This window comes from Engraulis encrasicolus, chromosome 16 (genome assembly GCF_034702125.1).
Source record: "Engraulis encrasicolus isolate BLACKSEA-1 chromosome 16, IST_EnEncr_1.0, whole genome shotgun sequence".
In the NCBI taxonomy this organism is placed as follows: domain Eukaryota; kingdom Metazoa; phylum Chordata; class Actinopteri; order Clupeiformes; family Engraulidae; genus Engraulis; species Engraulis encrasicolus.
Genome location: NC_085872.1, coordinates 22,807,488 through 22,824,797, shown reverse-complemented (window position 1 = coordinate 22,824,797; position 17,310 = coordinate 22,807,488). Strand labels below are relative to the sequence as shown.

Genomic DNA, 17,310 nt, shown 5'->3' with positions numbered 1-17,310 from the left:
TGTTGTTGTATGTCTATAAGTGAAATAAAAAAAAAAAACACAAAGTACCATCTTATTTGGCTACCATATTTTTAAATATGCCCTATAAACAAGGCACAAAATGATTAGCCTATTATCATCAGAGAGCAGAGGTGCACAAGTAAAAGTAAAAGTGAATTTGTGGTGTGAGTACAGCACTAGCACATGATATTACAAAGCTGTTACACCAATTACTGCATCGTACCTAATGAGGTAGTAGATATACACAGTGTTACTGAAAAACACTAAAAACTTAGCAAGAACCCACAACAAATTTGATCCAACCAGTGCAGTGTCAGCTTGTCGTAAGGCATGTACAAATGTCTACAGGTTACTCAGATAATTAACTTGTGTTGTAAGGAAAATGTTTTTTTTAAAAATTTTTTTAGCTTTTACGTTACCTTTTACCTCTGTCACGGAGGGTGTGTTGAGTTGATTTTGTTCATTACATTTAAGTCTGGGTTTGGAAATACAGTTTTACAACCAAAAATGTCTGCAAATAATTAAAGCCTGCCTATATTGAGGATTATGACACTATCAGTATTAGTTCAGTAGTAGGGGTGCAAAGAGGGCCGATGCCTATTCATTCTTTTCTGAAAACATTCAACTATCGTAAAAACATTGATATGACATTACCAACGGTCTTAGTAGGAGAGTAACCTCTTACTGCAGCTGGGGTCGCCGGCGACCCTATTCACTTGCTGAAAATGTTTAACTACATCATAACAACATTGCTATGACATTACAGAGAGCCATAGTGCTGCGCAAAGATGTTCAAAGTACAACTTGTATAGTGAAACCTGCCATTAAGTCAAATGCCCCAAATTCTTTCAATGTACTAAGTTAGGCCTACAGCACATTACTCCTATTACGGGTAGGCCTAAACCTGATATGTAGTCATGCTGCATATTTACATGGAAGTTGAATTGTTGATAATAGCAATTTCACCTGGAGGTAATTTGACAGACCATCACACATTTGACAAGTACTGATCCACTATGAACTCCTGTCCTGATGTGAACCAATTTGTTGGAAGTGTTTCCGTTTAGTCTAGTTTGTTTGGAGAAAAGAGGATAGCTTTCATGTGATATTAAGTTAAAAAAAGACCCACATGTAGTGATAGCCTAACCTACATTCTCCAGTCCCATGTGACTTTCTTGGGGACAAACAAGAAACAGGGCTCTTCAGTGGCGAGGTTTCTAACTTAATTTAGCAAGGGTCATACAATACGCTTTAAAAGCTCCCAAGAGGAAAATTCAGAGACACTTTAAAGGTGCGACAAGGACGTTGTCTTAACGCTGAAGATTTTCAAGAACAGCCAGAGACGATGAGGACAATTTTTGTCATTTTGGATCATTTTGGAGGTAGGGGATTTAAATATTGACCCTAATGTCTGGTTAAGAAGAGCTGTCTTGTGCAATCAGGAATTGGGATAGTGATTGCTCCATTGCATATCAAAACCAGGTCTGTTAAAATTCTGAGGAGTATGCAACTGGAGTCTGGGAGGTGGGTGAGATATATTGTCTGCAAACACAAACAAATAATAATCTCAGAGACATGTTGCAATGACTAAAGACAGGTGTGTAGTCTATGGATAAGTATGTGTTAAGGAGGGGGTGCAGTGCAGTATGAATGGTTGTTCCTAACAGGAGCTCAGACCCAACTGGCTGATGTAGAGCTGTTGTAGGGGAGGCTGAGCTGCAGAGGGCGCCCTATTTAAAAACTGGATGTAGAATACCGTGTGTGACTGGCTATGAAACAGTATGTAGTTTTCAAAGTGGAGGACGGGGAACCCTGGGGGGCCGCAAGGGTGTGCTGGGGGGCCGCGGAAGGTTGGCAGGGAAAGCATAGCAAAATAAAATAAATATATAAATAAATTGAATAACTTTGTATACAAAAAACAAACCAAATACAAGATTAAGAAAATCCCCATTAGTTAATTATAATAATCAATTTAATCACTGAACATTACTTCGTTAAGTTATTATTTTATATATCCCAGTCACTGACTAACAGACCTAGACTTCAGGTGTAAAAGGGGGTGAAAGTGGGACCCATGTTGGGGGGCCTACTGGTATAGGCCTATGGGGGGCCTTGTCGTGGTAAAATTTGGGAACCCCTGTCTAAATGCAATGTATTGTAGCCTACAATACAATCCCTACAGTAGGCTATTGTGATGCTATGTGGAGGACTGTGCACATGTTTACAATGCATTTCTATCCTATATTTCCCAAGTCAGGTTGGTGCACTGCAGTGACTCTTACAGACTGTGGAACGGCATCCCATGGCCACTTAATCTTGAAATTAGTTGTGAAAATGTCTTCATCAGATTCGAATTATACTTCATCAGGTAACCACATGGTTAGCACCACTGGACTTTGCATCAGTCGATGACAGGCCTACCCTACCTTATGGCCCCTTTTTATATTTTGTTCACTGTGTTGTACTGAACTCAGCCAATAAACTTTGTAGAATAACGATGGGTCTGTTAGCCTGATGTTTATACCACCACACCCTTAGCCTACCTTTAAACTGCATACAAGATCCCAGTTCTCCTCGAATTGTCCGCCTACGTCATGCCCGCAGCATGATTAAGAACTTATTCATAAGCAGGTATCTGGTAAAGGGTAAAAGAGTGCGCGTACATCTAGATGGAATGGATAGACACTAAAACAAATCCATCCATCATTCAGGTTTTGGTCACGAGCGCCCTCTAGCAGCAGGCGGTGTCGTTTGGGAATGGGATTAGAGGAGAGTGAGCATGAGCAGCAAACAGCTAGTGCCCTAGCTGTATGCAGAACACAGAGGCGCTGCTGCTGCAGCTCAGCTTGGTTCGCGTCAACCCGCTGGTGGTTTGTGGTGTGGGTGCGCGACAGCTTCGTCTTTTAATATTTTTGTTACTGTCTCTTTTAAAATACACGATGGGCAAAAAAGAAGAAGAGGAGATCATTCGGATTGCGAAAAAGATTGATAAAATGGCTCAGAAGAAAAATGCGGTGAGATTTTTGAGTATGGTTGAATGAATGTGTTTCCTCCGTCCCAAACAAGGCAGGAGGCTAAGCGTGGCTAACGTAGAGCTAGTCGTGGAAAGCTAGCATGTGTAATAGGAGGTAACAGCTAGCACAACACTTTCCTTGAGAGCTACACGTAGTGTATTGCTGTTAGCTTTGCGGGGTTGAAGGTGTAGCTCTTGGCCTAAATGTGTCGAGGTTTTTGGTTGCTCTTCTGGTGCAGTGCCAGTATAGAAAATGAATAAGCAGTCGGAAAATGAAAAACAAGCTGTAATCAATCACCTAACGAAGCTTTTAGAAAACGCGAAGAAAACCCACTTTGTTAGCTTCTCGCGCTAGCCAGTCATAGGAAGCCTCATCACCTCTGTCTCAAACCCATTTCCCGCGAATTCACATAGTTTGGAGTGATATGTTGTTTGTTACACATAAACTGCAAGCATCTTCGAATGTTTGTAGTGTTTTTTTCTAGTGATTTGTGTGCGAAAGTGCAGCCCTAACAAACATGCAGTGTTGATATTAGCCATCATGTATGCTATGTTGTTAGCAGTGATGGGATAACCTCGGGACCACTGTAGAGGATTTGTTATGACTGACTGAAAGTTTGGTGGGTATGTTGCGCATGGGCATATTTAGGTCGCCTGTCCTTGAATTACTGGTTTACTCTGAATCTAGAAACGATAAAGGATCACACTGAAGGCTGTAGACATGTCTTATTTACACGTACAGCATGCAGGCAATGAGGCAGCCGAGCTAGTGCTTTTGCTGTTAGCTGTTTTCATATTATCATCATGTTATTTGTGTTGTTACACCAACAACAGCATCCAGAATTGGTATCTTGGCATGCATTTGACACAACACGCCCCCTAATTTACGCATTGTCTCTCATAGTCCGGCGCACTGGATCTTCTGAAGGAGCTGAAGAGCATCAGCATGACGCTGGATTTACTCCAGGTAAGCTTTTTTTCACCACTTCATCGGTGTACCTCAAGAGCAGAGAGAAGTAGGTCAGCAAACACTGCATCTCTTTACCCTCTTTTATTACAGTCGACCAGAATTGGCATGTCCGTTAATGCAATTCGCAAACAGAGCACCGACGAAGAAGTCACATCACTCGCCAAATCCCTTATCAAATCGTGGAAAAAACTCTTGGGTAAGTGACATTGGTGTCTCCTTAAACGTACTCTTGGGCAAACAGACCTGTAACAAGGTCACAGGTTGTGCCATTTAGTAAAAACTGTTTTGTTATTTTGCAGATTCTGATCCTGGTTCCGGTGACAAGTCATCTGACGAAAAAAGAAAGGAGCCATCCACACCCACGGCCACATCGCAGGATAGCCCTGAGCCTAACGAAGAGAGGTATGAAAGTGCAGTGTTTTATTTTTCACCTGTTACAGGGTCAGCCTGGGAACACGTTTCAGGCATGGCATTTTCCCTCTGCACCAGCCCACAATTGAACTGATGAACCCACCCCCAAATACACACACTCGCATAACCTCCTATCTGTCTGTTCCGAAATTCTCCTTGAACATATACAAAACAAAAACGCACGTGTACATGTTTGCATGGACATGAGCATGATGAAGCACTTCAGGTTTTTGTAATCTCCTCTGCGTCCTTTCCCTCGACTTGCTGGCCAGGTCAGAGAACCTTCAAGTTCATGCATATCACTTTGCTCTGAACTGGGACTGACCTTTCCAGCAATGTTGTCCTCATTTTCTTCTGCTGAACTTGTAGAAGGGATGTTGGCAATGGGAGCACAGCAGAACTAACACCAATGGCCACAGCAAAAAAAATTATCCGATTTTGCAGATTGAAAACACCTGCTCGTTTTAGACTTTTCTTGTTGCTAATCTTCTCAGCTCCCCTTTTTGACTTTTTGCCACCTCGATCCATATTATGGTGAACAAGAAGCACACCATACAACTGTACATCCACATTGCCATGAGCCTGCGCCACTCATCAGATGAAGTCGGACGCCTTCAGATTCCTACCCCATCATGCACTGCTCTACACTTATGGAAACACTTCGAACAGAAATCCACCAAATATAAAAGGATGGTGGTATTTCATTTCTTTGTATGGATTTACAGTAAAAACTAAAATGTAAAAAGTACACCACATACCTGCCATTACAAGGATGTGTGCCAAGAGTAAGCTATAGTGTGCACCTCTTTAATCAATGATGGTACTACAAGAAGAATTCTTATGAAGTTAATTGTTGCTTGTGGCCACTCGCACGTCTGAGGTAATGTGTCTCACCGGGAGAATGCCCAAAAACAGATTCCCAGTATGACCCTGACCTGTTACTGTATGACTTCCAGCGAATAATTTCATGTGTGTGGGATAAATACAGGGGTTGGACAAAATAATGGAAACATCTATCATTTTAGAGTGGGAAGTTTCATGGCTCAAGTGGATCAGCCTGTTGGTCGATCTTCATCAATTGTACATTGCACCAGTAACATTATGGGTGACATATCAGAGTACAAAAAGGAGAAATTCTTGGTGCGCGTGTAACTGTTGCATCTTTGACCGAGACAGCAAGTCTTTGTGATGTATCAAGAGCCAACGTATCCAAGGTAATGTCTGCATGCCACCAACAAGGATGAACCACATCCAACGGGATTGACTGTGGACGCAAGAGGAAGCTGTCTGAAAGGGATGTTTGGGTGATCGGCCGTGTGTACTGATCCTGTGGAGCTCTCGATGGACCGTTCTGGTGGAAACAGGAGAGTTTAGGTGCACATTTAATTCTACCGTGATTTGGACAGCTGTGGTTTTGTGTTTTTTTATACAGTCCGGGTTAGCACCTAAACATCCCTTTCAGAGAGTTCAGACAGCTTCCTCTTGCATCCACAGTTAATCCTGTTGGTTGTGATTCATCCCTCTTGGTGGTATGCAGACATTATCTTGGATACCGTGGCTCTTGATACATCACAAAGACTTGCTGTCTCGGTCAAAGATGCAACAGTTACACGTTCACCAAGAATTTCTCCTTTTTGAACTCTAATATGTCACCCATAATGTTTTGTGCATTGCCATTTTTTTTTTAGCAAAACTGTGCTCTTAGCCTGCTAATTGAATCTTCACACTTCACTTTACTGGTGCAATGTGCAAATAATGAAGATTGGCCAACAGGGTGGTCCACATGAGCCATGAAACTTCCCTCTCTGAAATGTTTCCATTATTTTGTCCAACCCCTATATTTGGATTGTAGTTAAACCGTGTCCCTTGTGTTATGTGTTCCCTGAAGCTCAAGCAGCAATTCCAGCAAGAGTGATCTGGTCGAATCCACCAACACCAACACGCTTATTGCCACCTTCCCACGAGCGCCTGTCACCTCTGACTCAGTGCGGATCAAGTGCCGGGAGATGCTCACCAATGCCCTGCAGACAGGAGGCAAGTCTGTCCTCTATCTACAACCTGCATTTAGGCATCCGACTCGCAGAGCTGAGCTGATGAATCATTAAGCACTAAATATGCATCGCATGGTTTTTGTGTTATGATGATGTATGTAATCAACCCCTTATTCCTGATTGAGGGGGGGCACTTTATTACCACTTTTGGCTAAATGTGTGTTTTGTTTCGTTTCCCATCAGATGACCACATTACTATTGGAGCAGACGCTGATGAACTTGGGGCCCAGATTGAGGAATATATCCTTTGAATGCTCATTTCATTTTCTTGATTCTGAGGCAGTTTTGGTGTGACGTTTCAGAGGACAGACATGTGACTTCTGGATGGCAGTCACACCAGTACCAGACAGAATACAGGAAGAGGGTGTACTGTCTTTGCTGGTACTATGAGCTGGTTACTGTCCCCACACACTGCTCCCTGAGCGCCATTGTCATAGCGGCCCCCTGCTCATGTATGTGACGGTATAAACGCAGACGTGCTGTGCAGTGTAGCGACTATGACAAATGTTTTACTGTGCTGTGCTGGTTTTCTTTTTTGTCGTTCGTGTCTTGTGTAACTAGAGGAGGTTACATTTAGCAAAATAAGCAAAATGTCTTTTGAGTTCCTTGACGAGCTGGCACGCATCTTCGCAGAGTTTAAGAACACTGACATGAAATACAAGAACCGTGTGCGGAGCAGGATTGCAAACCTGAAGGACTCCAAGAACCCCAACCTGCGGAGGAATGTTCTGTGTGGAAACGTGGCACCGGATCGCATAGCCAAGATGACCGCCGAGGTAAGGAAGGGGACACGTGTGTGTGTGTGTGTGTGTGTGTGTGTGTGTGTGTGTGTGCCATACCTTTCATTGGTCAAGTCATCATTCTGTTGCTTTGTGGTCTGCCTTCGGGTTGGTATTGCCTACTTCATAATAATAATTAGTGTTGCACCGATACCATTTTTTGGCCCCGATACCTAGTCGTGCAATATCGGCCGATACCAATACCACTTTGAAATGTATATATACCGGTACATTACATATTCATTTATATTTGAAGAGCTGCATACTACTTGGATGTAAAATCTTTGCCATCATGGCTTTGTCAGACTGCTGCCTACCTGCATGAAAAAATACTAATACAGTACAAAGTGAATCCAGTAGAACTTTTTCTTCCTTTTAAATACCTCTGATATAAAACAACTGAGTTCAAGGCTATGTTCAAGTGTCGTCATACAAGTATCGGTAAATGGTATCGGTGCCCTATTTGTTGGTACTTACAGATACCACCATTTTAGTGCCGATCTGGGCCTCAGCGGATACTGGTATCGGTATCGGTGCAACACTAATAATAATATCCCTTTTTTACATTGGTAAGCCATCATCTTGTTTGTGATTTATGTGTGATGGCTTGGTTTGTACGAGGTTACAGCGATTTTATCCATCTCGTCCATATAAATACTGTAACGGTGTAACAGTGACATTTTGTGTGGTGTGTGTGTGTGTGAGAGAGATGGTGAAGGGTAGCATGTCATGGCTTTAGAGCAGAGGTGGGCAAACTCCGGCCTGGGGGCCACATGCGTCCCGCTGAGCAATTTTGTTTGGCTCGCAGAGCCTTCACAAGAACTGCAACTTTTTAATACAAAGCGATACTGACGCCCAACATTATTAAAATGGTAACACAAGAAAGGAGTCTTGCAGGCTTTAGATTAACCAAGTCCATACAGGAAGATACTGTATTCATTTAAATACATTTCATTAAAATGTGAAGGGAAAAAATAGTCAACAACATACTATATGTCAGCGTATATTATTTCTATAGAGCCAGGCAAAAGCCTGCGACATCTGGCCCTTCAGTAAAATATTCTAAATCAGATGTGGCCCTTGGGCCAAAATAATTGCCCACTCCTGCTTTAGCAGATTTAAAATAAGATCACATTTTGAAGATGGTGACAATTTGATTAGATGTGTGGTCAGCATATCTAATGCATTAATCCATCTAATGGATTATGACATTGTGTTGTGGTCCCTGTGCCCTTGATTAAGAGGAGTGTCAGATGTGTGTTCACGTTGCAGATGCAAGTTGGGTCAGATGAGACGTTTAACTTGAATAGCTGCTACTTGGGTGGAGAAACTGAACTTTGAATACCCACAATTTATTACTTTTTTCTGCTTCCTAGCCAAGCGTTTTGCTTGGATTGCCTGTAGCACTTGACCAGGTCACTCAACGTTGTCAGGCTTTGACCTTTTTTAAGTGGCGCAAATGGGGGATTTGTGCTAAAGTACAGGCCTGCTTCTACAAGGGGTTTGTAGCCTTTTATATTATGTCCTGATGATCAGTGGATAGCAACAAAACGAGCATGAGGAACATGTTGTTTAAGTGGTGCAACTGGGTGGGTAAGTTGGGTAACTGAAAATAAGTAAAGGTCTTTTTTTACTTGTAAGTGTATTTTTAGGTTGATCAGTTAAAATAAATGTATTGGATCATCAATTGATTCAGTCTTGTACTACAAACCCCCATATCTCTTAAGATGTTTATGTGAATGAGGACATATTAATCAGGACTGATTGAGTGAGCCAAACTCAGGTGCTGTTTCCACGTAGCAGGATCTTTTTTAGCAGGGTATTTTTTTTCTCCTACTAGGTGTAAACGCAACATGTGGATAAAAAAAATCCTCCATTGTAACAAATGCGTTTCAGACCCCTAAACAGGATATTTTTTTCTCCTGCTATTTTTTTCTATTTTTCTATTTTTAAATATCTGCTACGTGGAAACGGAAGGCCAAAACCAATGCAAAACCAATACAAGCAGGAGAAAAAAATATCCACATATAAAAATATCCAGCTACGTGGAAACGGCACCTCAGTGTGAACTAGGTGCAGGTAGCGGGTGCAAGATCAATTTAGTAGAAGAAGGTACCGCACACTCTTGTCCATCGTGCTGCAATTTATTGACAAACAACGTTTCGGCCCGTATGGCCTTTCTCAAGTTTTTACACAAGCAAAGTGAAGACACCCCTTATAAATTGTCCTCTGGTTTGTGATTGGCTGACAGCAGCCGGTTAATCAGTTCAATGACACCTGCCAGACAGTGTGGAATCTCATCTTGATTACATCATGTTTTCATTACAAATTGGCAGTAATGTCAAAAGGACAGGTAATAGATAAGACAATTTATAAAAATTAAAAGAAAAACAAAAACACATAGTGATACATCAGCCCCTGTGAGTGCAAGAGATCCAAATACCAAGTAAACTATATACATAATTACGTGATGGGGAAGGCAAAGTGAGAGCAACACTTGCAATTTTGAGATCAGGCCACTAGAGGCCGTCATAAAAAGTATTGTCTCATCTTGACACCCATCACCAAAGGCCAGATGATCTGCACAATAAGATTGAGTCTACCTACAGAAAACATTTTAATTCAAATTCCACCTTTAGACCAAAAGGAACCAATGTCTTAAAGTGGTAGTTCGATATTTTAGACATTAAGCCCTGTTTGTGTGACTTCTGGGGTGAAGTAGAGATGTTCTCATCACAATTTTGACATTTGGTGCTGAACGGAGCATTTGGGTATCCAAGACTGCAGCCCCCCCCACACCTTTACATTGACTCCAATAGAGCACTCAAGCAATCGATTATAAAATGGCATTAAACTTTTGTTTGAGAAGACATGGAACTCACCGTGTGGTCAGTGGTAGACAGCGATAAATTGACCCGAAAATTGCAGCGAAATATGCCTTCTAACTGTTGTTTAGCATTTGGCGGACCTATTTTTCCCCAGACGCCGTTGAATAGCAGTAGACATCCAGCCAGTAGATAGCGATAGTGTGTTGTTTATGTAGACATCAAGGAGCGAGGTAGAACGGCTATCTTTGAGCGGGACTGGCTACAAAAACTACAGCTTGCATACAAACCATAGATAGTAACGTAAACAGACGCACCCCCATTTCCGGTCGCGCGGAGTAATACTAGTCAAACCAATACAATCAATGAAGACGGACAATAATGAATATATCTTCTCTGGAAGCGTATTTCGCGGTGATTTTCGAGCCAACGTATCGCTGCCCACCTCTGACCACTCGTTGAGTTTCATGTCTCTGCAAACGAAAGTTTAATGCCATTTTATGATCGATTGCTTGAGTGCTTCATTGGAGTCAATGTAAAGGTGGGGGGGCTGCAGTATTGAATACCCAAATGCTCCGTTCAGCACCAAATGTCAAAATTGTGATGAGAACATCTCTACTTCACCCCAGAAGTCACACAAACAAGGCTTAATGTCTAAAATAGCGAACTACCACTTTAAGAGAATGGATATAATAATTTTCTCTCTGAGATAGTAAACGTTCTAGGTTATGGAGGTAAACGTTCTAGGTTACGGAGATGATTTGAGATGACTTGTATCCGCGCGCTCGAAACTTGGACTCCATGGTGTTAATGTTGCGTGCGTAATCAGCCTCTCTACTGCATATACGCTTGACTCTGCAGATGATGCATTTCAGAACCCACCACGAATAGTTTACAAACGTGGCAAGTGTCAGTGTCAGGCAAGTGTCTGGCAGGTGTCATTGAACTGATTAACCGGCTGCTGTCAGCCAATCACAAACCAGAGGACAATTTATAAGGGGTGTCTTCACTTTGCTTGTGTAAAAACTTGAGAAAGGCCATACGGGCCGAAACGTTGTTTGTCAATAAATTGCAGCACGATGGACAAGAGTGTGCGGTACCTTCTTCTACTAAATTCCCCCCGGCACCATGACCATTTTTGTCTTCAACTTTGCAGTATTTGACATGTGCGGTTAACAGGATTCTTAGGTTGCCGCAGGAGGACCAGGTTAAATTACATTATTAAGTCAAGTCAAGTCAGCTTTATTGTCACTTTCATCATATGCACAAGACATACAAGGAAAAATGAAATTACGTTTTCTCTCTATACCATGCCAGGACAAGACGTATACAAAACTGACATTTTTCAGACTGACATAAAGTGCAAGACAGGACAGGTAACAGTGATAGACTGGTAACAATGGACAATAATACATTATAAATACAGTACAAATGAACATTTAACATTGAACATGATAAGATAATAAGAATGTAGACACTACAATAATAGAAATAATAACAGTGAAAGTAACAGTATAATAACAATACAAGTGGTAGGTTCCAGGACCGTGTGTGTGTGTGTGTGTGTGTGTGTGTGTGTGTGTGTGTGTGTGTGTGTGTGTGTGTGTGTGTGTGTGTGTGTGTGTGTGTGTGTGTGTGTGTGTGTGTGTGTGTGTGTGTGTTCTTGTGGGGTAGTGCAGGTACAGTTCAATAGTGGAATACAAAAGTCAAACTGTGCCGTCCAACATGGTCCATTGTAGTCCAGTGGTCTAGCATTTAGCAGCATTTTTATTAATGAAAAAGAGGTCATGCATCTCGGCAGCCTAATACTGTATTGGTTCGTCTTTGCATCAGAGGGGATTGCAGGTTCAAATCTCCCCCTGACCAAAAGGAAATGGGGATATCCCTGCACCTCCATCCATAGCTGAAGTGCCCTTGAGCAAGGTACCTACCCCCACACTGCTCCAAAGGCTGTAACCAATACCCAGTAAAGAAACCTACAGTATGAATTGCTTTTGAAAAAAATGTAAACTAAGTGCAATGTAATGTCTGTTTAGGAAATGGCGAGCGATGAGCTGAAGGAGATGCGCAAGAACATGACCAAAGAGGCCATCCGGGACCATCAAGTGGCCCAAAGCGGGGGCACTGAAACTGACCTATTTCAGTGTGGGAAGTGCAAAAAGAAGAATTGCACATACACACAGGTAAGACGATGGTGCTTTGTGTGTTTTTTTTGTTTTTTTTTTAAAAAAGAAGTTGAAAGAAATGACTTAACACATGGCATGTTCAGGCCAACAGAGAACCATGGTGCTGCCCGTTCCTGCACCTAATCTACAAACCCCAACTCCGGTGAAGTTGGGACGTTTGGTAAACAGTGAATAAAATCAAAATGCTATCATTTTCAAAACATTCAATCTATACATTAGATGGAGAATAGTGAAAAGACAACATATTAAGTGTTAAAACCGAGAAAAAATATTGTTTTGGGGGACATATGTACTCATTTCTAATTTGATAAATACAACACGTCTCAAATAAGTTGGGACGGGGATCAGTGAAATTTAGTAAACATCCAAATAAGATAAAACAACAAAGAAGAACATTTTCAAAATGAATTGTACTGACGGACAATATAGGTGTCCAGGTATAAGATCATCACAGAGAGGCTGAGTCACTCAGAATTAAAGATGCAAAGGGAATAATTACCATAGTTATTACATAAATTTTTGAATTCCCTTTGATTTACCACGATTGAGTGTATATAAGACATATTTTTGTTATTAAAATCATTGTATAGGTTCATGACATCATGAAATATATATTGGCTGTAGTCTCACTCTAGCACTCCAGGAATTAGAGCTATTGAAAATTGACCATATTAAGAGTGCTTAATGCGTGCAAATGATACAGGGGTGTAACATTCTCCTAAGCACTTGAGCTCACTTGAAATAGTCCCAGAATACATGGGAAACTGTCCTTTGCTTACAGAAGTCAGCAGAAGTTGTAGAAGTCCATTCTTTTTGACAATAATAGAGCATTGCACATCCTGTGCTACAGTGAAAATGGACCATCCAACTTGTGTTAGTGCTAACTTCAAAAGTCAGCCTCCATGATTGCATGCGGGTGCAGTAGTGCATTGGTTAAGATGTTCTCACTCATCTGTAGAGTTAAATACAGTGCTGAATGGTATAAATGGGTTTTAAACAGCATGAAAAGCCACTCATGCGTTATATTTTGAAAGGAGATCTTCGATTACTGCCACATAGTAAGGTCAAATTGCATTCTCTACTATGTTTTAACAGTTTGGCTCCATCATAAGGACCAGCAGGTGATAAAATGGTGGGCTTTTGGTCAAGACCTGTCACACTGTAGATGTCACTACAGAAAGGAAAACATTGCAAAACATGACAAGGAATACACCCACCATTTAAGCTGGTGAAATCATGTCCAAGATAGGAATTAACACTGTTTTTTATATAAAATCATCTCATCGGTTAATATATTTAACTGTTAAGTGTTGTCTTTTGTTTTGTTTTTAGTCTTCCTCGACATTTGCTGCCATTTATTGTCCCCGTCCCAACTCTTTTGAGACGTGTTAGATTTATCAAATTAGAAATGAGTACATATGTCCCCCAAAACAATATTTTTTTCTCGGTTTTAACACTTAATATGTTGTCTTTTCACTATTCTCCATCTAATGAATAGATTGAATGTTTTGAAAATGATAGCATTTTGATTTTATTCACTGTTTACCAAACGTCCCAACTTCACCGGAGTTGGGGTTTGTAGATCCACTGACATTCACACCAAAAATCTCAGTGGTCGGGAGCTGGAATGTTGGTTCACATTGCCAACTGAAAAATATTTGTTTTTCTCTAGACCAACCATAACTACAACATGGACGTTAATCGTTCACTAGCTAGGGTGGATCCCGGTCCTGGGTTTTTGTTATTTTCTCCTCCTTTTAGATGGAAAAAGTACTGTGCCTAAACTTTCTTGCAAGATGAAGTGTTAGTTCTTCTAGAATATTTTTTCCATCTGGATAGATACATTGCCCTAGAGTGGAAGAAATGGTTCATCATTACCATGCAAATATCTCACTGGTGGTTTGGTGGACTTGAACAACTCACTTTTTGCAAGCTCAAGTTCTGCCTATGTGGCTTCACACATTGACCTTGAGAAGGAAACCATGGGCGGTCTGAATTTGTATTGATTGTCCTTAGATGTATAGATGCGGATGGTACTCGTGTTCAGCTGTACTCATGTTTTGAGTATAGTCACATTGGCCAGTCACGTTTACATGACGTTTTTAATTCAGAATCAATAATTTAGAATGAAATAGTTCCGTCGAGTTTACATTACAACTTTTCATTTAATTCCGAATCGTGAAGTGCTTCCGTGACGTTTTCAACGCGGAATTAAGCTTCATTCAGAATGAAATTGAGTTAAAGGGACACTGTGCAGGAAATGGTCAAAAAAGGTACTGCAACTATGCTGCTCATTGAAACTGGGCTGCCAATTGCCAAATTTGAACTTTACATGAAAGTTTACTAAGTAATAAACAAATATTTTCTAGTATGGTCCAAGTACAGTCATTTTTGCAGCTAAAAATTGCTATTTTTGGAAATTCAAAATGGCGGACCATGGTGAAGATCCCCCTTTTCATGTATGAAAAGTGCAATTTTTCGAGTCATAATGAATACTTAGAATTTGATGCTGGTGGTAAGTATTCATGAAAAAAAGTAACATTAGTGAATGGGCAGCATGAATTCTGGAAATAAACAACTAAAAATCTCACACAGTGTCCCTTTAATTCTGAATTAAATGTCTCATGTAAACGAGCCCGCTGATGGCACCTTTTCAAGTGATCAGCAATGACTTCAGCTTGGTCTCCTATCCCACTTTAGATGCACTTGGCGCCCCTGATCAGCAGCTATTTCCTGTTTATGATGGAGTAAATGTTCTTAAAGCTCACCATAGTCATTTTTTTTGTAATGTATATCAGCTGTCATTTGATTTGGGTTTAATTGTGGACTTTCTGTTCTGTTATCATGTCAGATGTGAAGTGCATACTGAATGCATGGTAATCTGTAGTGCAGTGTTAATGTTTGGATGCTCAAATTAAGATTTTATCTTGGCATTACTTTTAAAGTTTTGTTCTGTGGAACTATCCAAAAAGTAGGTGTTGCTTGTGTATTGTAACGGTGGACAGGGTTTTCTCTAATTTGTCCATTTGCAATGTCAAACAGGTTCAGACTCGCAGTGCTGATGAACCAATGACCACATTCGTCTTCTGCAATACGTGCGGAAATAGGTGGAAGGTAAGGGCATGCTTTCTCTATATTTTCATTGGTTATACATACAAAAAACACACCATTCAAATACAGTTTTTGCGAGCCTTTATTAAATGTATTGCACAAACCACCAATTTATTTGGATGGGGGGGACATACCCATGCCTCACGCCTCACATGTGTCTGTATCCGTTCTCTTACAGTTCTGTTGAAGCTTGGAGGAGTGTCTTCGTCTTGCAGAGAAGTAGCCTAATTCCCTGATCAGGAGTCTGAATCGGTTATACATAGGAACTTCTTCTTCAGTGGTACCTGGTGCACAAATATTGTCCCGAAATCTCACTGAATGTTTGTACTTTTTTTTTTTTTTTTTTGGTTACAGAACTGTTTTCTGTGTTTTTATCTTGACATGCAGACCGGCTAAACCGTTGAAAGACAAATGTTGCGTCTCTTTATCTACCATCACTTTTTATATGTAGTTTTAACTTTTTGACATTGATCACATTTACCTTTTATTGCTTCGCCCTAACGTTGATTAGTCACAAATATTTAAAATAGAACGAGAAATGTCATGTGAAATAAATCAAAATGATGAACCTTCTATGTGGTGTGTCTGTCTTGTCAGAAGATGAGACTCGGCTGTGTTGTCTGTCTCAAGTAAGAGGCACAGTGATGGTGAAAACCAAAGAAGTGCTTAAAGTCTTTGCTTTCAGTGGGCATGCCGTGGCATGTTAAAATGATGTAAGTAGCTCTCAGGAATGAGAGCCTCAAGCCAGTTCTAGAATGCTGTAGTGTCCAGCAAGCTGTCTTAAATTAGGACCTTCATTCCATTAAAAAGGTATCATGTATGCTTTCATGTTTTATTCCCCATTTGTTTAGTATCCTTATTAAATATCTTAATACTGAACTCTGCCTTGGTTATCCTGGTTAATCAGTCTGTCCACCACGATATCGGGTTTAGAAATCACATCCATTAACATTTCTCACCTCCAACCCAGTCGTGAGAAACTTGATGACTCATGTTTGATATTTGCCTTCACTTATTGACCACTGTGGTTGATCGTCCATCCATTTACGGTTTGTTGAGCATGACCTGCACTCTGTTCATATCCGACTCATTGCCCGAACAGTCTTGGTGTATAGGCCACGGTCATCTCGTCTTTCTCTAATACACCCCCAGCAGCTTACTGTCTTGATGCATATATCAGGGCTCTCAAGTCTCACTCTTTGAGAGTGTGACACACTCATCTGAGCTTGTTCACACTCTCGCACTCCACACATGGTATTTCACACTCTGAAGTTTTGATAACTTATCCAATCGGTGCACATTAATTCACCCAACCTATCCAAAAACGCGTCAGAAATTGTTAACAGTGCTTCTGTGTTCAGACTAGTTACCACGCTATTCAGCCAATCAGAAAATAGATTGTTCGTTTGTCAGGCAGATCAGAGCAGCGGATCAGAATTTTATCCAATAGCGCGCGCAGCAGAGTTCAAAGAGAACTGTAAAATTCATGAATCTCAAGTAGGCGAACTGAAGACATAGGAGCAAGGACCATCAGGTGATAACTCTATACAGGTGAAAATATGAGCATTGTATTAGTTAGGCTACTGTTTTTACTCCTTATACCAATATTTACAGCCCATGTAGCCTTGACAGGGATGTTAAAAGAGAGCAAAATGGTCAAAAATCACCTCCCTTCTTCACATATTGTGTTTAAAATTGCACTTTTAACTACATTTTCATTTTTTTTTGAACCACCAATAATTAGAATCAATCTCTGAGTGACCATACCCAGCTGCTTTTATATTACAACTTGAGCACTAGGGCTAAGCATATTGAATAAATAGGGAATTTGGTCTAATCAAACTTTTTAACTAGCTGGGTTGAAGGGAAACCTAGTGTCAATATGTCGATAGGTGACGGGTCGGTGTCTGCAACCCCAAAAATTTTTTTTTTTAATCTCACTCCAAACATTCTTCAAAACGTGA

General features: G+C 40.8%; 1 protein-coding gene across 1 annotated transcript; it reads left to right on the top strand.

The window, feature by feature from the left end:
- The first annotated feature begins 2,786 nt into the window (after positions 1–2,786).
- Positions 2,787–15,919, top strand: tcea1 (transcription elongation factor A (SII), 1). Its single transcript, XM_063219017.1, has 10 exons — positions 2,787–3,014; positions 3,918–3,980; positions 4,074–4,179; positions 4,283–4,385; positions 6,283–6,428; positions 6,629–6,685; positions 7,067–7,221; positions 12,086–12,232; positions 15,278–15,349; positions 15,525–15,919. Exons 1-10 carry the CDS (start codon positions 2,811–2,813, stop codon positions 15,531–15,533), a joined length of 1,062 nt encoding a protein of 353 aa, XP_063075087.1. The 5' UTR covers positions 2,787–2,810; the 3' UTR covers positions 15,534–15,919.
- Positions 15,920–17,310: the final 1,391 nt, after the last annotated feature.